We start from the raw sequence: 21,175 nt of genomic DNA, 5'->3' as shown, positions 1-21,175 counted from the left end.
GATGTCCATCACTAGGTGTAAGCATTTAAACAAAAATTGTGGTACATCTATACAATGTAATATTACTCAGCAATTAAAGGGGGAAAAAAATGAAACTATAAACCACCTATGTGTGTTACCAGTTGAAAAATAGTATTCAGAACTCTTAGAGAGTTCAAGAAGACTGTCATAGGAACAGAAAAAACTAAGCAAAACAAAAATTAATGATTAACTATAGGATAATAACAAGTTTGCAAGAAAGTAAGTATAATTATCAGAATAGTGCATAATTCAGATGCAAAAATTTATTTACAGAATCATAATAATGTAAACATTAAATATAATTTAACCAAAAATTTTGAGATAGCAGTATCGATAGAATAAGAAGATGTAGTAGAAGACAGTTAAATGTTGATTTTCCGTTATCAAAAGCCAATAGATAATGTCTAAAATTGAAACATTCAAGAAATAGTATAAATACGTTATTTAGAGGTAAAGAAGGTAATACAGAAGAAACCAATGAAAATGGCAAGTTACTATGAGGAGTGGAAATCAGGGCATAATGAGTGATAGGGTCTTCTATCATAAACCATGTGGAATGCTGTTTGTTTTTGTAAACTATTTTCATATTTAACTTGGATGGAATTAAAAATTAAATTTTAAAAAGGCACTTTGTCAGTCATTAGAGATAGTGAGTGACCTATTAATTTGTAGAAAATGGCATTGACTCTTTAGTTCAATGGACTTAATTCTGAAAATGAGGCTACTATACAGTAGTCTGCATTTTCTTCCTTTGTAAATCCGTGGCATTCTAACCATTGTTAACCCTTGTTTTTGTTTCCATAGGTTGATGAAAAAACCATAGGAGAACCTGGTTGGCTTTATGGTAGTTTTCAAGGAAATTTTGGCTGGTTTCCATGCAACTACGTAGAAAAAATGCCATCAGGTGAAAAATCTGTGTCTCCTAAGAAGGCCTTACTTCCCCCTACAGTATCTGTATCTGCTACCTCAACTTCCTCTGAGTAAGTTTTTGCTAACAGTGGAGTTTATGCATTTTTTTGGTAATGTATAAATACTTAATATAGGTATTTGTGTCAGCCTGCTATGTAATCATAATCTAATCTGTGCTGGGCTCTCCAAGAGTCCCTTTTGTTCCAGATTTCATACTGGAATTTAATAAATAAAAATGTAGGACAGTACTTTGTTCATGAACTTTTTTCCCACAAATTGTGTTTAAACACAAAGTAAATTACATACAAGCTGATAAATTTGTAGTACTTCACTAGATTTTAAATGATTAACTGTACTTACATCGAAGTGTTGTATTTACAGATCACTTTCTTCAAATCAACCAGCATCAGTGACTGATTATCAAAATGTATCTTTTACAAACCTAACTGTTAATACGTCATGGCAGAAAAAGTCAGCTTTTACTCGTACTGTGTCCCCTGGATCTGTATCACCGATTCATGGACAGGTGTGTATTTTTAATTTTGTGTGCTTTATCCTTTTTTTTTCCTTTTTAAGATTTATTTATTTTTTAGAGAGAGAGGGGGGAAGAGAGAGGGAGCACACACAAGTGGGGGAAGGAGCAGAGGGAGAGAAACTCAGACTCCGTGCTGAGCGCAGAGCCCAACGCGGGGTTCAGTCACACAACCTTGAGATCATGACCGGAGCCAAAACTAAGAGTCAGACACTCAACTGACAGAGGGTCCTGTGTTCTTTATTCTTTGACATTGCTTCTATTCACATAAAATAGAATGAAGATTTTTGTACAAAGGCATCATTTACTCTTTTAATCAGAGTTTGTAGCATTTGGTTTCTATTCTTACTGTCCAAGTGTGATGTAAAGAAATTATTACTTAGAAGTTTCCCAGTGATTCATTTTCATAGCATCCAGTTATTACTAGTTAAGGTTTCTAAGCTCAAAATGTCATTGTTACGAGTCTGATTATATTATTCTTAATTCATAGTTCCTATAAGAAGTTTTTTGGGCTTGGGAGGTTTTGGTTTTTTGTTCTTAAAAAAGTTATTTGTGTGGGAACTATGTTATGTATATTTATCCTCTGATGTAGATGTGATCATTACATCTAACTGTTACCTCTAAATTACAGATCAAGCATTTTTACATGAACATTATTGAAAAGAAAGCACAGACTTCATCACAGTAGAGTCCAGAGATATGCCTTCTTTCAAAAAAATGCTTATTATGTGACCATTCGTTCCAGGCATCTCATTACATGCTAAAAATTTAATGGGGAAAAAAAATCCCTGCTTTAAGAAGTCATAATCTAATGAGACAAAGAAATAAATAATTGTAGGGGCGCCTGGGTGGCTCAGTCAGTCAAGTGTCTGCCTTTGATTCAGGCCATGATTTCCAAGCCCTGGGAACAAGCCCACCTTTGGGCTCCCTGCTCAATGGGGAGTCTGCTTCTTCCCTCTCCCTTTTACCCTCCTGCTTGCTTGTGGTCTCTCTCAACTGAATAAATAAATCTTTAAAATCTTTTTTAAAAAAGAAATAAATAATTATAAATTATGAGAAGTATTGTCATAAAGATACTCTGCAAAGTCTTGAGGTATATACAGCTGAGACAGATCTCATTCAGTCTGTGGAAATTGGAGCACGGTTCACAAAGAGCCAGGTTTTTGAGTGGGAAGGTGAAGATAAGCGAGATTTTAGCAAACAGAGAAGGAACATTATTCCTGTGAAAAAATAAGTTGGGGAAGATCAGTGAGGCATGTTAACACAAAGAGTTTGCAGGATGAGAATTATTTATGGTGTGGCCAGAGTACAGGATTCGTGGTGAAAGGGTCAGGAAGCACAGTTAGAGGTGGAGGTCTCTTTGTGAAATGTTTGGTACAGTGCCCAGCAGCTTGGCAGTGGGCAGCCCCTGAAAGTTTCTAAGAGGTATATATTTTAACCTAACCCCACCAGAGTACAGGGGCCGGATGAATGGAAGGAAGTGAAGGAAGGAGATTAAGGAGGAAGGGTGCTGCAGGAGCCGGGGAGCGAGAGGATGGCGTGAGCCCGGGCCACAGGAGAGAAAACATGGAGAGGAAATGGATTTCCCTTCTGTGTATCTTCAGGATCTTTAGCTCGAGTAACGGGAAGGAAGGTGATGGCATTGTCTTTGGTGGGCATCGCAAGAGGAGTGGGTTCCGTGGGTTCCAAAAATGCATCCCACACCTGCAACTTAGGTATCTGGTTTAGAGACAATGTGGTGGGAAGGCCACATAAGCAGAGTCGGACTTACAAGACTGGAGCTCAGGAGATAAAGTTGTAATTAAGATATATATTTGAGGGGGGCGCCTGGGTGGCTCAGTGGGTTAAGCTGCTGCCTTCGGCTCAGGTCATGATCTCAGGGTTCTGAGATCGAGTCCCGCATCGGGCTCTCTGCTCTGCAGGGAGTCTGCTTCCTCCTCTCTCTCTCTCTTCCTGCTTCTCTGCCTACTTGTGATCTCTCTCTGTCAAATAAATAAATAAAATCTTTAAAAAAAAAAAAAAAGATATATATTTGAGGAAGCGACTCTGCCTTTGGGCTCGGGTCATGATCTTAGTGGGATTGAGTCCCACCTCCAGCTCCTTGCTCGGTGGGGAGCCTGCATCTCCCCTCTGCCTGCAACTCCCCCTGCTTGTGCTCTCTTTGTCTCTCTCTCTCTGACAAATAAGTAAATAAAATCCTTTTTTTTTTTTTTTTAAATATTTGAAAAGGCATAGATATAAATAAGGTAATTTAGGGAAGTCATGTGGAAACAGGCAAGGAAAGGGCTTGGACCAAAGATGGAATCCATCAAGCACCAGAGAGTGAGTTTTCTGAAGGACAGGGGTGTAAGCGATGTCAGCACTGTTCAGACATCAGGGAAGATATGGGTTTGGAAGAAGCTTTTTGCACTTTGATGTTATCAGTGACCTTGTCAAGAAGAGGTTCAATAGAGTGGTGGGTGCAGAACCTAAATTAAAACGGATTGAGTTCCTGTCTTTAAGGAATTTAGAAGTAGAAACTAAGTAGAGAGGTGGAGAGATTAGCTATTTTAGAGAGGCACTTCATGATGTTACAAAATATTTTTGGAAAATGGAGGGTATAATAGAAGATTTAGGGCACAGGTAAAGAGATGAGCCTTATCAACAAAACACTCCTTCCTCCAAGAGGAGCAAGGAAAGGAGAATGAGTAAGAATACCAGGAGGAAGTTGGGGAACAAAAGCTAAGAAGTGGAGGGAAGAGAGCACAGCCCATGTGTATTGGTTAGTGGCGCAACCTTTGACCTGTAGTGACTGCACGGAGGGGGTCAGGAACTAGAGGGTAGGAAGAGCTATAGTAGCTCTTTGCACTTGTTCCATGATGTCAGCTTGATGGATTTATGAAAACATTTCTTGAGTGTCTAGTGTTTCTCCTACAATCTAGTGTTCCTTTGTGCCAAGATGTTTCCTTGAATGGTAGGTGTTCAGTCTTTAACAAGCAGAAGGCTATTCAAATGTTCTGTCATCTGTCATTTTAAATGGGTTGATAGATAAAGGTTATCTTAAGTCACCACCACACCAAACTTGTCTCTGTTTAAACAGTTAATAAGTTATATATTAGGAAAAAGAAGTCACGGTTACCTTTTCTTTTTTTTTTTTTTTTTTTTAATTTTGTGGTTTTGTATTCACAGGGACAAGTTGTAGAAAACCTAAAGGCACAGGCCCTTTGTTCTTGGACTGCAAAGAAAGATAACCACTTGAACTTCTCAAAACACGATATTATTACTGTCTTGGAGCAGCAAGAAAATTGGTGGTTTGGAGAGGTACATGGAGGAAGAGGATGGTTTCCAAAATCTTATGTCAAAATCATCCCTGGGAGTGAAGTCAAGCGGGAAGAGTAAGCATTTTGTGTTTCCATGAGATGTGGATGTTGGTGTTTTCCCTAGTGAGTCCACTGTAGAATGTAAAACATTTACGCTTGAGTTTGACCATCAGGAGGGCAATTTCTGGAGTGAAAAAAGTGTGTTTCAGATATTTATATCAGTTTTAGAACATCTTTTATTCTAGTTATTTCCGATTCCTAAAGTTCTCAAAGTGCTTAAAATTTGAGATCTGTTGTTTTCTTTGTGCTATCAGGTCAATTAGAGTTCTTTTTCATTTCCTTTGGAGCACTTCTTCCTTGTTTATTTTACATTGTCAGTTTTTAAATAAAGGTTTACTTTGCCAGAGTGGAGGGCTTGCAGTTTCTGGGCCTCCAGAATTCCTTGAAGATCACACCTCTCTAACTGCTCTCTTACGCATTATCTTAACCATATCCCTTACTAGAGCATACGCTCCAGGAGGACAGGGTCCATGTCTTTTGTTTGTTTTTCAGCTTTTCCCTGCCTCGTGTCATCGCGGTGCACACTAGCTTCTCAGTCATGTTAGCTCAGTGAATAAGCAGAGGAGTCAGTGAACGAACAGTCAGTTGAATCCATTTTCAGAGAACAGCAAGTGGACAAGGTCTCTGGCCTTTATTTCCCAGTGCAGAGGAGTCAGATCATCAGACATCTTTAAGATGTTTAAGAAATAAGTACTCTAATGTAGCAGTGGGGAGCTGTCTCTTGTGTTTTTCATGAAAATTGATCTAAATAGAAAAGTGATCTGATTGAACGAAAGAGACAGGTCTTTGGAAATTAAGAGGCTTGAGTTCGGATTCTGCTATTTTTTTTGTCAGGCTGTATAGAATTACCTACTTTGCAGTTTTCTAATTGATGAGATAAAAAAAATAAATTAATCTTTAAAAACCTTCTCAGTGCTGAGACTCTTTGTAGGAATTTTTAGTTCAAATGCAGAAATTTACTCTTCAGACTGACATGGAATTTTAGACTTAAAATTCTGTAAGTGATAGCAATTCAGAGCTGACAGGTGCATATTGGCACTGAGCTGGGCCCTTGATAGGAATTATCTATTTAAACACCATAACATTTTATAGAGTAGAAGACATAAGCGCAAAGACAGTAAGTTTAAATGCTTTTCCCCCCTAACTTTTCATTCAGTTCCTGACCTTTTCTAGCATATAAGGCATACAACTTGAAAGCCTACAGTAATGGAGAGATCATGCCTTAAACAAGGCAGTCTGTTAAGCTGTGACCATGAGCTGTAGTAAGTTTCCATTCTGTTCCCTGAGAACTGCCTTACTGTATAATTTCCTCAAGGGTCCTGGGGAGCACTGGTACATCCTACAGATGTCCAGTTCTTAAGTACGACAGTCTTCCACATTTTTAAAGACAGTTTCTTGGGTTAAATTGGAAATTAAAAGCTTTACTGTTTCTGAAATATAAAAATAAAGTTCTGTGCTCAAAACAAATATTAAAATTAATATATTATGTCCTTCTTGTTTCTCCATATACCAAGCCAAGCCCCCTATGTGCTTTACTAAATTACTGTCCATTTACCAAAGCACTTATGTCTTTTAAATTCCTCTAGAAAGGCAAAGTAACTCACACTTTAAAAAAACTATTTATAAATCATGTTGAAATTACTTCATTAAAACATTTAGAGGTTTATAACTAGGCCCTTCTTAGTCCCCTAATGATTTTGTGTTATGAGAATATTTCTAGCCTGTGTACTGAGACAATATTTAAATTAATTTTAGAAAGCCCTAAAAGAAAGTACTGCAAACACCTGCTGATCGCCTTTCTTGGTTTTTGCTTGTTGGTGTCTTTGTTTCATTATTTTTTAAAATCGGTTTGTATATTTATTTGGCAGATCAGAAGCTTTGTATGCAGCTATAAACAAGAAACCTACCTCTGCAGCCTATACAGTTGGAGATGGTGAGTTTTTGGCAAGCTGTAAATTAAATGGGAGTCAGATTAGCTATTGACTCATTGTCTGAGTTCCCACAGTTGTTATTTGCCTTGTTTCCATGTCTTCGCTGTTAAAGTAGGCTTAGAGGAACCTGCCCCTTAGCTATTTCATGTGAAGATTGAGACTATAGAAAACATATGGCACTTTTAGAAAATCGGTACTATAAAAATTCAGCATAGACTCAATAAGATCATAAATGAAAAATGTTACAGTGAGATAGCATGAAGGTTTTTGTTTTCCTGCTATTTTAGATATCCAGGTTAGGCAATTTTAATACATTTACTTACAAACTGCATTTTAATTACAGTGTATCATATAAGTCATTAAGTAGGATTTGAAATCAAGGTGTACTTTATCATAATTATTACAAAGAAATTTTTTTCTATAGCCCTTTGGGCTGACTAATAATTTATTTTTTTATTTCAATGTACTAAAAAATGAAAGATTATCCACCCTAAGTTTCTGACATTTATTTAACAGTTACATAGCTTTATAAATGAATGATGTACATCCCCTGTAAAATTAGTTGAATAGTAGAAGTACATTTTATGTTTACATCACTGCTCAAGAAGATTAGCTTAATGATAAATTAAACCATTTATTCAGTATCTACTATGTTAAAGTTTCTGTGCTGAAGCCTGAAAAATACAAGGATGAATAAAACACAGTTTCCCAAGTCCTCACAGTAGACTGGGGAGTATAGGCATACCACTGTAAGAAATTATGTAATGAGTACATAGAACTGAATTTTGAATAGGACCTATGAATCCACGGACAAGGCAGTTTTGGATCATCTTAAGCAAGGAGTAGAATTTCGCATAGTGACAAGGGAAGAGAAAGCTCTTGTGGACGGAGGGAAAGTTAAGAGTCAGGGCATGGCTGTGAAAGGTTAGAGAGCTCAGATCACCAGCCAGATTGGACCCATTCATAGGTTCACTGTGGAATGAGTTTGTGAAGTGAGTCTAGGAAGGGAGGAAGGAGTGTTTGGGGGAGACCTTGCTAATTGCAGCATACCTAAACCTTGCAGGCATTTTTGGTTTTGTTAAATCACCCAGTAATACTGGGAACATGAATAGTAAGTAGGTTGTAGATGGTGTTCCTAGTCATTTCTAGTTTATGATGTACATATGAAATTCCATGTTGACAAATAAAATTAACTGGAAACTAAGAAAGACTTCTACAACCAGGTCATTGACTGTTTATTCTAAATAGCAGTAATGACAGGGATGGAAACCAAAGCCAATATATTTTCCCAAAGAAGTCAGTATGTATTGAGCATCTACTCTGTGCCAAGCATTGTGCTAGGAGCCGGGTCACTGTGGTAGAACTTGGCTACTGGTACGGATGTCAATATTGGGCATTTCCATAACGATATATAAAAGAATTAGAGAGAAAAAAACTTAGCATATTAAATGATATTTTGTGTAAGGAAATTGAAAAAATACTTTCATATCTTAACTCTGTAGAGGTACTTCTACCTATTTGTGTTTTTGGATTCTCTGTGATAAGACGGTGGTGATGATGCTACAGTAGGGAAAAGAAGAAACCCTGTGATAAAGCTTTATGTTAAATAATCTTTTTCTCAAAATTATTAAATAATTGCCTCATTCTTTTTTCTACTTTAATATCTTTTCACATTTGGTTTCCTTAACTTACAAGGTCTTTTTTAGTTAATTTACACAAGGTTTGGAGATTAACATAATCTTTTGCTTTCTATACTCTTAAAACCAAAATTCGTTTCTTTTTGTTTTGTTTCCTACAGAGTATATTGCACTTTATTCATATTCGAGTGTAGAACCTGGAGATTTGACTTTCATTGAAGGTGAAGAAATACTGGTGACCCAGAAAGATGGAGAGTGGTGGACAGGAAGCATTGGAGATAGAACTGGAATTTTTCCATCAAATTATGTCAAGCCAAAAGATCAAGAGGTGGAGTTATTTTGATATAGAAACAAAATTATTCCATTCTTGTGTATTGAGATTCATACTGAAAACAGAGACCCATGTATAGACAAGCTTTGGTTGTAAGGACACCACTGAAGGTGGCACCAGTTAAATAGAATTTATTGTGGGGATCCTGTTAAATAAGAGGGACAGGATTTCATGAAATTTCTAAGAGTAGGAGCCAAAGGTAGAGCTGGGCATCATGGTTACTGAAGGAGGAGCTAGGAAGGAGTCCCAGATCCCAGGGATCACCTTCAAGGAGTTTGTAAATCTTTGCAGCCCTGGTGTTAATGTGACTCATCCTACGCTCAGTTCCTGCCTCTTTTCATCCTACCACTAGTGCCGTACAATACAGCGGTTCTCAAACTCTTTGATTTGAGGAACTTTTTACATTCTTAAAAATTACTGGGGGGACGCCTGGGTGGCTCAGTTGGTTAAGCAGCTGCCTTCGGCTCAGGTCATGATCCCAGCGTCCTGGGATCGAGTCCCACATCGGGCTCCTTGCTCCGCAGGGAGCCTGCTTCTCCCTCTGCCTCTGCCTTCCACTCTGCCTGTGCTCGCTCTTACTCTCTCTCGCTCTCTGACAAATAAATAAATAAAATCTTAAAAAAAAAAAAATTACTGGGGATTTTAGGAGCACCTGGGTACCTCAGTCAGTTGAGCAACTGACTCTTGATTTCACCTCAAGTCATGATCTCAGCAGGGTCTTGAGATCCAGCCCTGCGTCTGTCAGCCTCTGCGCTCAGCGGGGAGCCTGCGTGAGATTCCTTCCCCTCCCACTCCCACTCTCTCTTAAATAAATAAATAAATAAATCTTTAAAAAAATTATTGGGCACTCTAAAGAGTTTTTAAAACTGTATGGGTGGGGGATGTCTGGGTCACTCATTTGGTTAAGCATCTGCCTTCGGCTGAGGTCATGATCCCTGGGTCCTGGGATGGAACCCCACGTTGGGCTCCCTGCTCGTTGGGGAGCCTGCTTCTACGTGTCCCTCTGCCACTCCCCACTTGCTCTCTCTTCTCTCTCTAATAAATAAATAAAATCTTTTATTAAATGTATTTTAAAAATGCATATATAGGTTAAAATACACATATATATGGGTTACACATAGTTCTGTTTTCCATATTAGAAATTAAAACCGTAGAATTTTAAAAATACTTATTTTAAAGTAACAAAAGTAGGGATGCCTGGATGGCTCAGTCTGTTAAGGCGTCTTCCTTTTGCTCGGGTCATGATCCCAAGTCCCACGTTGGGGGTGGGACAGAGTCCTTGCTCAGCGGGAAGACCACCTCTCCCTCTGCCTACCACTCCTCCTGCTTATGCTCACTCCCTCTGAAAAATAAACAGTCTTTTAAAAAATAAAGTAACAAAAGTAAATCCATTATATGGTAATATAAATAACTTGGTTCTTATGAAAAACAAAGAAGAAAGTTTGTTAGAAAGAGTAGCATCGTTTTGTATTTTTGCAAAGCTCTTTAATGTCTGGCTTACCTTGAAGACAGCTAGATTCTTCACTGTTTCCGTATTCAGTCTGTGGTGACACATTTTTTTGGTTGACACGTGAAGAAAATTCAACCTCACACAGATATGGGAGAAAAGAGGAGTATTTATTAACATTTTCTGGTGCCTGTGGTTATGCTTTGATATTACTATACCAAAACTTAATAAGTGTTAAATTGTTATAGGTTAGTTACACATGAATCTAAAGCCATGTCAGTGAACATTTCTTAATGTTACATGAAAATTCACCACTCTCTTTTGACATTGAATGGATTTTTTAATCCATGCATTGGTCATTTGGGAAAGATGGAATCCCTGAGTTATGCAAATATTCCTTGTATTGCCACATTTCATTATACAATATCAAAAAATTTCATTTGTTAATATCACCATAGATCTCATGGGAAAATCTTCATATACTTTGAAACTGTCAAACTCATGGTGGTAGATGCAAGTTTTCCAAAATTTCAATTTTCTCTTGAAATCTTGAATTGGATCATTGGCCACAAGTCCCATCAGCTGTATTCCTTGATGTGACAGACATACTTTATCTTGGAGAAAACGTCTGCTAAATCCCGAGTCTGAAGAGTTTGTCTTTAGTTGTTCTTTCAAGTAAAAACGTCCCGTGAAAACCCCAGTTCAGCTCACAGTTGAATAACACAAGTGCTTCTCCTTCAGATAGCCATCTTTTATTCAGTATGCTGCGGAAACGCTGTAGGCTTGCTTCCATCTAGTCACACAGAATTTTTAAAAGATCATGTTTCAGGTGCCTGGGTGGCTCAGAGGGTTAAAGCCTCTGCCTTTGGCTCAGGTCAGGATTCCAGGGTCCTGGGATCAAGCCCTGCATCGGGCTCTCTGCTCAGCAGGGAGCCTGCTTCCCTTCCTCTCTCTCTCTCTGCCTGCCTGCCTGCCTCTCTGCCTAATTGTGATCTCTGTCAAATAAAAAAAAAAATCCTTAAAAAAAAAAAAGATCATGTTTCACTAAGATTTCATAACATTTTTACTGCTTGACTGAGGACATTTTTAAGTGAAACCGGTTTTGTTTGTCCTGTGATTATGTGGTTGTGAAGAATACTGTGACCTCTAGTATAATTTCACACCGCTGTCATGATTCATGCTAAGGCATCAGCAGTTTTACTCCTTGGGGTAAATGTCAACACAGTAAAAGAAGCGATTAATGTCTTAATACTGTGAATGAAAAAGGTCTTTATTTAATGAAAAAGCCCCTTGAAAGGGGCGCAGGGACCGTCCCCAGGGATCCACAAACTGCCCGGTGAGAACCATCTAGGTTGACTTCAGGCTCTAACACTTAGAGGCCTTGGACAAGTTATTTCACCTTTCTGTACCTCAGTTTCCTTCTCTGTAACATGGGGATAATCATAATACTTAATAGGGTTGTTGTGAGAATTAAATAAGTGACTGTATGTAAAATTCATTGGCTGTAACCCACATCTGTTGCACAAATGGTGGTTTCTAAATACTGTTCGTGTAAGTGCTCGGAAATCGTTAGCCCTTGCCTAACATCTCTTCAGCCTCAGTACTTCCACTCTGTGTTCACTCACAGAAGAAAGGTGTTCCGTTCCTTCCCTTTGCTTGTTCAGATTCCTGAAATGAAGAAAGGTTGTTGGTGCAACTGTCCTGTAACGTCAGACTAAGGTTATAGTTGCTACCCAGGGCATGGATTTTTTTGTTCTTATGTCAGGTTCAGGTGGAATATGCAAAAGAATTAAAAACATTCACTCCTAGGTAGCAGCAGTAAAACTCACATATGCCTTAAGGTATGTTGTAGGTGGTGGGCATTGATGCTAACCTGATAAATGAGAGGTATCTGGTCACATTTGGTATTCAGGAAAGATGCATTTAATAAGCTATTGTTGAATCATTGACTGCCAGCATCAACCACTTGTGTATAATGTCTATTAGTAGACCAGATCTCCCCATAATTAATGTTTTGGATTATTTACTTACTTGGTTAATATAAGACTAATTGTTGGGGCACCTGGATGGCTCAGTGGGTTAAAGCCTCTGCTTTCAGCTCAGGTCACAATCCCAGGGTCCTGGGATCGAGCCCTGCATCGGGCTCTCTGCTTGGCAGGGAACCTGCTTCCCTTCCTCTCTCTCTGCCTGCCTGCCTCTCTGCCTACTTGTGATCTCTGTCTGTCAAATAAATAAATAAAATTTAAAAAAAAAGACTAATTGTTATTTTGATCTTCATTTAAAGAAACAGTCCTGGGAATTAGAAATCTCTAATTCCTAGTAACCTTTGCATTCTTACATCTGGATTATTAGAAAATGGTAAAACAGTATGTCTTTTTCTTACAGAGTTTTGGGAGTGCTAGCAAATCTGGAACATCAAACAAGAAACCTGGTATGTATAATAATGAAGTTGCAAAATTACTATAGTGTTTTAATTGTCTAGAATTCATAGTTTCTTATCTGTCTCCTTTTCAGAGATTGCTCAAGTAACTTCAGCATATGTGGCTTCTGGTTCTGAACAACTAAGTCTCGCACCAGGGCAGTTAATATTAATCCTAAAGAAAAATTCAAGCGGGTGGTGGCAAGGGGAATTACAGGTAATAACCTTGAAGTAACATTTATCATTTTTATTATAAAAGTAATGCGTGTTCATATTAAAAAATAAAATTAAAAATTTTTAGATCACCTATAATCATACCACCTAAGGTAATCAATATTAACATTTTAATGTATTATTTTCCCTCTAGTATTTTCCCTGTTCATTTTTAGTGCATTTGAGCTGATATTATAAGTAACAATATGAAGAATAATTTTCTATATAGACATAATTGTTTTCCAATAATACCTGCTTTAATAAACAACAGGTCACCTTCTTAAAGGAAAGCATAGCATCACCTTTGCTTGGGATAACCCCAGGGTATAGCCTCTCTCCAGGAAAAGAAACATGATCCAGACTATGTACTGAGAAACTTGTTGGACTTTGCCCACCATAGTCTTATGCTTTTGAAACAGCAGTGAAAGGAAAGGAAATGTAGGCATAAGTGAAGTAGGCATTAGTTTTTTCCTAAAATGTTAGAGACAGTTATTGCATATGTCTTGATTCAGAAAGAGACTTCTTTTCTCCTAAACGTTCCTTACTAGAAAAACTAAAAAGCATTTTAAGATTAAAAGATGATGAGGGGTATAATAGCTGTATTTTGATGTAAGATTGATATGTGATTATAACGTGGAGGATAAACACAGCTTTGTTCTTGCAGATCAGCCTTACACAGTTCCTAGAGAGCAGTGGAGGTTCAAAGTTCAGTATCTTGAATAACCCCCTGAAATCCCATCTTCCTATTTTGCTTTGAGGATCAACCCAACTAAATGGGAAATATGGCTCTCCACAAATTGTATTTGTGATCTCTGTATTAATTTTTAACAAAGCTCCAAGAGATGTTCATTGTGCACTGTACCATTTTAAGGTTAACTTGAACTTACTAAGAGAACTCTAGAAAAGTGTTTTTAGTTTATAAATATTATTTGTGTGAAATATGCAGAGTACTCTGAGCCCCAAAGGCCTCCTAGTAGCCTTCTACAATGGCATTTCAGCACCACTTGGAGATGCGTATTGAGTCTTCTGGTTGTATGATACTAACCTGGAAGGTCACTGCAGAGTTCAGCAGTCTCCAAGACCACCCTAACTTCTGACACCAGTTGTTAAGTTTGGAGGTCCCCACGATCACTCTCAAGTTCAGTAATTAACTAGAATGATTCACAAGGGACTGAAATTCTTCTCATAGTTATGGTTTATTACAGCAAAATAATTTAGATTAAAATTAGCCAAGAGAAGGGGCGCCTGGGTGGCTCAGTGGGTTAAGCCTCTGCCTTCGGCTCAGGTCATGATCCCAGGGTCCTGGGATCGAGCCCCACATTGGGCTCTCTGCGCAGCAGAGAGCCTGTTTCCCTTCCTCTCTCTTGAGATCTCTGTCTGTCAAATAAATAAATAAAATCTTAAAAAAAAAAAAATAGCCAAGAGAAGAGATATATGGTATGGGACTGATTTAAGGACAGTTCCAAAAACAAGAGTTTTCATTGTCCTCTCGCAGTAGAGTCATGGACAACATTAACTCCTGGCAACAACACATACTGCCGAGTATTGCCAAGCAAAGAAGCTCATTCGGGACCTGGTATCCAGAGATTTTACTGGGGTTCCATCACATAGACATGGTTCTGCCCATATGGCTTGAATGAGTCTCCAGTCCCTCTGGGGGTTGAGTTCATAATATGTGACCCAAAGCATCCACCATAAGTCACATTGTTAGACTATCTGGCATGGTGAAGGCACCCAGAAAAAATAAGACACTGAGCAATCAGGACATATCACAGGTTTAGAGATGACCTCCCAGGAGCCAAAGGTAGAGTTCATACCTCTTTTGGGACAGGGCTAAATTCTTTACTACACAGCCTTTTTTAGTTTATATCTCAGTAATTGTTTTTAATCTCATCTTTCATATTCCTTTTGCTGATCTTACAGGCCAGAGGAAAAAAGCGACAGAAAGGATGGTTTCCTGCCAGCCATGTTAAACTTTTGGGTCCAAGCAGTGAAAGAACTACACCTGCCTTTCATCCTGGTACGGCAGTGGGTTAACTTGTGTCGCAGCTTCTAGAAGTTTTGTTGAAACTCAGCAACTTCTTAGATTAACAGAAACTTTGAAAAATAGTAAAAATTATCTCTTTTTATAATTCTACCCAATGAGAACTTCCTTTCTAGAAAGTTCTGTGTGGAAACAGTCAACTGTTCGGTGATAATTGAACCAACCACTTAATTGCTTCAAATTTTTCAAGGTGGAATTCCTCTGCTCTCATACGTAAAGTGTAGTGGTTCATGTGGATTAACTGTAGCTAGGAGAGCCTTCTTTTGTAAAATAAGGAATGGAGGAAGGAGGGTGAGAGAGAGCAGCTCAAAGGAAATTTTAGCCTAGTTGTAACATGGGATCTTTGTAGGAATAATTAATCTATTATTTTGTTCTTTTTCTGGTAGTGTGTCAGGTGATTGCCATGTATGACTATGTGGCAAATAACGAGGATGAGCTGAATTTCTCCAAGGGACAGCTGATCAATGTTTTGAACAAAGATGATCCTGACTGGTGGCAGGGCGAAATCAACGGGGTGACTGGTCTCTTTCCTTCAAACTATGTTAAGATGACAACAGACTCCGATCCAAGTCAACAGTGTGAGTAATACCAAACTGTTTGCTCTCAGCTAGTACAAAAGCTTTAATATGTAGCACATTCCGTCCCCAGGCATGTCTTAAACTCAGCACTCTTCTTAGCAAGTCTATATTAGTGATGAAAGCAATAAATTGCAAAAGAAATTTTTTCACAAAATCAAAAGTTATACTGCTTAAATACTTTTTCTTTTAGCTTTAAACCTTACTATTAGACTGTATCTGAAAAGATGCCAACTCTTTTACAGGTTCTTGAGTTAAAGAGCAGTCTATACTTCAACTTCCCTTTACCACCATCCTTTTTTTACCTCTAATGATCTTTTTCTGCTTAATAAAGAGCAGCCAGTAATTACCATATTCACTTATTCAAATTACCCTTTGAGAGTACAGGTGCTATTAATTTTGCAACCTTCTCATTTAATATCCATATATTTACACATCATCCAGGTTAGCAGAGAATTAAAAACCTGATTAAACTGTTTGTTTGCAAAACTCTTAGTAGGTGATTTTTTTAAGATGCCTAATGCCATAAGAGATACATGAGTCAAGATCTGTTTCACTGTTTTTAGAACAAGGATCCAGATCACAGTATGAAATACGATATTTTATAAAATTATCTCTTAGTAATTGCCTAGCCTTTCTTATATTTGTAATAATTAGAGAATTAAACAGCACTTAGAAATGCTTTTTACCTTTATAAAATGTCACTTTCCCCCCACCCTTTTGATTTTGATTGTTTTATTTTGTATTTTTTTTTACAGAATACATCATGATTCATCATGATTTGTATTTTTATCATTGTGAAATTATCTAAAATATTTATTAGCCTTTCATTTTAGTTTCTGAGAACACATAAATGGTAACCCAGTCAATCTGAGAGACGCTTATGATTCAGTGCAAGTATTATGAATTTATACTATAAATTCTATAAAATTATAAATACTATAAAACTGAAGTATTAGAGCATTATTTTCACTGTAGAGCTTGTAGCTCCAAAAATAGTTCTGATCCTGGGAGACGTCTTTCCTTTAGATAAAGCAACTGAATTTCTCAATTTGGATGTGGGAGGAGTCGAGTTTTTTATGGTTCGAACATCTCCCCAAAATGTGGGCTATCTACATGATCGTTTGTAAGCTCTGCTGATTGGTTTGGCAGCTCCCAGAGCTTGCCTGCTTATCTCATTAACGAGACATGCATAAGGTACCTTCCCTGGCCCCTGGAGGGGAAGATACTTGTCAGACCTGTGGGGTCTGGAAGCTTCTTGGCTAGTGAACCCTGGAGACACCCAGTGCAGCGGTACGTTTGGCTTTTCCAGGATGTGAAGGGACAGGTTTCCAAGTGCGTTGTTGTTGTTTCTCTTGTTTTCCAGTGGAGGAACACTCTTTTCCAATTAAGTCTTATATAATAAGGAATACAAAGAAGAGATAAAAACTATTCTAAAGGAAGAACAGCCAGGAGTATATGAGTCTGTGAAAACTGGTTAAATTTTAGATTACCATTTGTGTTTCTTGGGCCCTTAACAATTACTATTTTCATTTTATTATGTGATTAGGATGTTTTTTAAAGATTGAGGATTTTAATAGTTCTGATTTGTTTAGTTGATGTTGCATGTTACTAGTCAAATTTTTTTCTCACCCACTTAATTTGCTTTATGTTCATTTTATTCCTCATTTTTCTTTTTATAGGACCCAATGTTGTCTTCCAGTGTGAAAGCACCCCAGAGACCCACTATCCAAGTTTGACTCTAGCGTGGAGGCAGGGCAGGCAGCCCTGATCAAATCTCTCCTACACAATTCATTAACTCCGTTTGAATGTTAGAGCCACTTGTGATTATCTCTTTGTGTTTCTAATTTACAGTTAAAATTTATTTGTAACAAGTTAAAGGATAGTGGGTCTTTGTGTGGCTTTCCCTGCTGTTCACTCTGGCATCCTTTAGCATTTTTCTTCTTTTTTAATTTGGTAATTGTAGGTCATTAGCATGCATATTGAGTTTGCCCTTACATGGTGGGAGTTCAAACACACAAAGACCCACTATTTGCACAAACTATTCTCACTGGTTTGGAATGGGCTGCCATGCTTTTCTAATGTTACTGCAACATGTATATTCATTACAGTTCAGATAAAACTTGCTTATGTTTTGCTCTTATGTTGATCTGATCCTAATCACAGTGAGCTCTTAACTGGTTCAATATGTGATTTGCTCCCAGATATGCACTGTTTACTGTTACTTTCTAATATGCCACCATGAGAACCAATATTGAAATCGTTTAAAGAACTGGAAATAACCTTTTTTGTATTTTCTGTGTGTTTCTGGGTGGGAGCACTTCTGGGAAGTTTTTCTCAGCAAAGAGGAAAGCAGCCTATCCCAGCAGGATGTGCAGAGTGGGCTATGTTTCCTCCATCTCAGCCACGCACAAACGGGCACTGTACTGTGGGAGTTCCTTAGGGTCTGTGAGCTCTGAGCTGAGGAAGGTCCTGCACCGTGTGCTGTAGCAGTCAGGTGTTACTTTTCATACATACTTCTCTATTAGGGACCTAAAAATGGACTCTTGGAGGAATGAAAGGCTCCTATCATTGATGGTGAGATAGGAAACCTTCCCTGCCTTAGCGTTTAGATCTAGAATACATTCTAAAGTCAAAATTTATGATACCTATTTTAATGAGGTGACTACCTGTCATAAAAGGACATGCGTTGACGTTCTTCTTCATATATTTAGTAAAAATCATAAGGAATCCTTGAAGAGTTTAAATGCCACTGAGGCAGGCATACAGGCTCTGCTCAGTCTCAAATGAATTCGAGTGAAGGAAAGATGTGTGAGAGCAGCATTTTTCTGTGTCTGTGAAGCTGCTCTGAGGCTAGAAGATTGGTTTTACCACCCAGAATTCTCTGTCTCATATCTCGTCTTCAGACACATTGGCTACTTTGGCATAGGATTTTACTCCTTTTCCTTGAACAGAAAACACTTTAAAGATCATAAACATTATTATAAATAAGTAAATGATGTGAGAGTACCTAGCTGAAAGAAAAAAGGGTATTAGTAGGCAGTATTAAACTATATTTGAAAATCAATGAGAAGTTTATGCAACTTAAAATGTTTACAAACTGCAGTGCAATCTACTGTTCATGAATGTCAGAGTATTATCAGGAAAAGTGTACATACAATCAGAGTCTTATTTCCTCACAGAGTTCTTTAAGAAGAGTGAAATATGTTTTTATATCTCTGAGTTTCAGTTAGAGGCGTATTTTGTGTAATATTTATGTTAATGTGCCTATACATTGTGAATGAATAATTTCAGTCATTGCCTAAATCATAACTTTTTTCTTGAGAAAGAATCAACAGTTTAGGTAGAACTTTACAAAGTTCAAATGTCTGTGTTTCAAAATGCTTACCGTTCCTGGGATGTATGATGTACATGTGCGTTCCATGGGGCAGGGATTTCTAGTTAACTATTAGACCACCTCAGTTTTTAGTATTTGGCATCATCATGGTACTTTTATAAAATATGACGTTAATAGGAAAGCAATAATAACACTTTACAGGTGGGATAACAGATTGCCTGCAGTCACTAAAGGAGACAGTACAAAGACTGAGTCCTTGTGAATTCAGCTGATCTTCCAGATTGTATGGATTACTTGGTCTTGCCTTTTATTTTCTGAACTTTCTGCTTTTGCACTATTTGATTGGGTTCAGATTAAGGACAGTTACTTTAAATCCATTTTAAACCCTGAGAGTGGAAATCAGACCTCTGCTAATTAGCCACACAATTTAGTATAACATTTTCTCTTTCTAATTTTGAATTTGGGCTTATCTAATACACTGATAAATTATTTCAAAGGTATTTTTATAGCTCAAATCGCTTCACTGTAACCCTGATAAATATAACTTATCAAGAATGACATTCAAGGAAAGCTTAGCATCTGTAATCAGTCAGAAAAATAATACATTCATCAGGTACCCATGGACTAAATCACATCCCATAAGGGCATACTTAAGCTGGATGTTGGTCTGGAAAATAAGTGTACTGTATTTCCTGAAATTCCACTCTTTGTGTAGGTATTTTGCCATATATTTGAGAGAAAGCTAAAAGTAAAGGAAACTGAATGACATGTAAAAGTAACCTAAATCCTTCTTAAAAGCGCATGCAGCCGGTCCTTCACAGGACCTCCCGTTCCGCCGTGTTGTTTGCTCTCTTCCTCGTTCAGGATGAGAGGCGGCTTTCAGTTGGCTTAGAAAGAAGCATTAGAAGGAAACGGTTTATCAGGAACACAGAATTTTAAAATGGGGATAAATCTTCCCCATAGGAAGACTCCAAATACCTGTTAATTTTTTTTTAAAGCTGTTTATTTCAAGATTGTAGTATGTGATAATCTTTTTCTTTCTTTTTTTTTTTTTTGCTGGTAAATTCTCTTTTTTTTATTTTTAAAATTTTTAATAAACATATAATGTATTTTTATCCCCAGGGGTATAGGTCTGTGAATCGCCAGGTTTACACATTTCACAGCACTTGTGATAATCATTTTTAAAGTATGTTATTAAACCTGATAGGTTTTCCAGCGATGAAAAAAGTTAAGTTCTAAAACTGAAGCTGATTTTTTTAGCAAATTTAAAAATTTAAGTCCCACCCATTATATAGTTTCCTCTAAAACTTTATCTTAAAAGAGTCATTTTAAAGTAGAACAACTATTTAAAAATGTAACTGTTATTTTAAAATACAAAATGAATAGTGACGGTTTAAAAGAAAGTGGGGGAAGGAAAAGTAGAGAAAGAAATGCCAGTTCCAGTCCACAGCTTTATTTGCCAAGTTTTCTTAGAATAAATTTTACCTAGTTATAAATTTTTGTAAATAGAATCTATAATGGAAATACTGAGAGACTTTGCCTGAAGTGGCATAATTGGATGCTGCTGTGATGCTACTGTAATAAGTTATTAAATTGTTGCAAAGTGCTGTTTTTGCCTTAAATTTTTATTTTGTGTGTCTTAAAACTATAGTATTAAAGGTGTTGAGATTGTGCAGATGCTGGGCACGCTTGGCATGAGGTCATCTGTTTTTATTTTTACAAAATTGTAATATAACTATGCAAGTGTGTTTATTAAAAGGACACAAACTACATTACTTGTATTGTGTATTTCTTTTGAAGCACCCTTTAAAATGTATTTGTAATTATATGTAGTCGTGATGGAATTTCTGTGGAATTTCTCTTTTTCCTTGACATAGTCTGTGGGTACAGGCCAGCAAGCTGTTTCATATTACAGTAGGCAAAAGAAATTTTTAAATGGTCAAGATAGAGATAATTTGATCCAAGATAATCATACGTATCTCAAAAGCAGAAGAAAGCTTGATTTGAAAGTAAAAGAAAATATGATCTAGGGTAATAGACTACTATGTTATTTATAGTTTTTACTCCATCTTGTTTCTAAAAAATTGGAGGGAACTTACAAGTTGATCCTCATTGCAAACCCAAGATAAACATTCTTAGTATAAAACAAGAGTCTAGGGATGCCTGGGTGGCTCAGTTGGTTAAGCATCTGCCTTCAGCTCAGATCATGATCCCAGGGTCCTGGGATCGAGTCCCACATCAGGTTCCTTGCTCGGCGGGGAGCCTGCTTCTCCCTCTGCTTCTGCCTGCCTCTCTGTCTGCCTGTGCTCGCTTGCTCTCTCTCCCTCTATCCCTGACAAATAAATAAATTAAAAACAAAAACAAAAAACCAAGAGTCTATGTATAAGAAATTGTAGTGAATACATGGAGGCCCCAGACTT

The 21,175-nt window shown here is 37.4% G+C and overlaps 1 protein-coding gene across 17 annotated transcripts in view; it reads left to right on the top strand.

Annotated features, from left to right (window-relative positions):
- Positions 1–21,175, top strand: part of ITSN2 (intersectin 2) — a 140,648-nt gene that overhangs the window by 82,614 nt on the left and 36,859 nt on the right. For 11 of the 17 annotated variants that reach the window (XR_014315451.1, XR_014315452.1, XR_014315453.1 and 8 more), the window contains 9 exons: positions 826–1,001; positions 1,312–1,456; positions 4,631–4,836; positions 6,690–6,754; positions 8,551–8,717; positions 12,553–12,598; positions 12,682–12,803; positions 14,723–14,819; positions 15,230–15,421. Coding sequence is in view for 13 of the 17 variants with exons in the window: in XM_082744988.1 (XP_082601114.1) it covers positions 826–1,001; positions 1,312–1,456; positions 4,631–4,836; positions 6,690–6,754; positions 8,551–8,717; positions 12,553–12,598; positions 12,682–12,803; positions 14,723–14,819; positions 15,230–15,421 (1,216 nt within the window). In the remaining 4 variants the exon portion in view is untranslated. Of the gene's footprint in view, positions 1–825; positions 1,002–1,311; positions 1,457–4,630; positions 4,837–6,689; positions 6,755–8,550; positions 8,718–12,552; positions 12,599–12,681; positions 12,804–14,722; positions 14,820–15,229; positions 15,422–16,176; positions 16,305–17,100; positions 20,528–21,175 lie in introns of those variants that run through there. The other 6 variants (XM_082744982.1, XM_082744980.1, XM_082744978.1 and 3 more) reach the window with 2 other exon arrangements.

This window comes from Mustela nivalis (genome assembly GCF_964662115.1).
Source record: "Mustela nivalis genome assembly, chromosome: 8".
In the NCBI taxonomy this organism is placed as follows: domain Eukaryota; kingdom Metazoa; phylum Chordata; class Mammalia; order Carnivora; family Mustelidae; genus Mustela; species Mustela nivalis.
The sequence above is the reverse complement of the archived record's forward strand: the minus strand, read 5'-3'. Positions and strand labels throughout refer to the sequence as shown.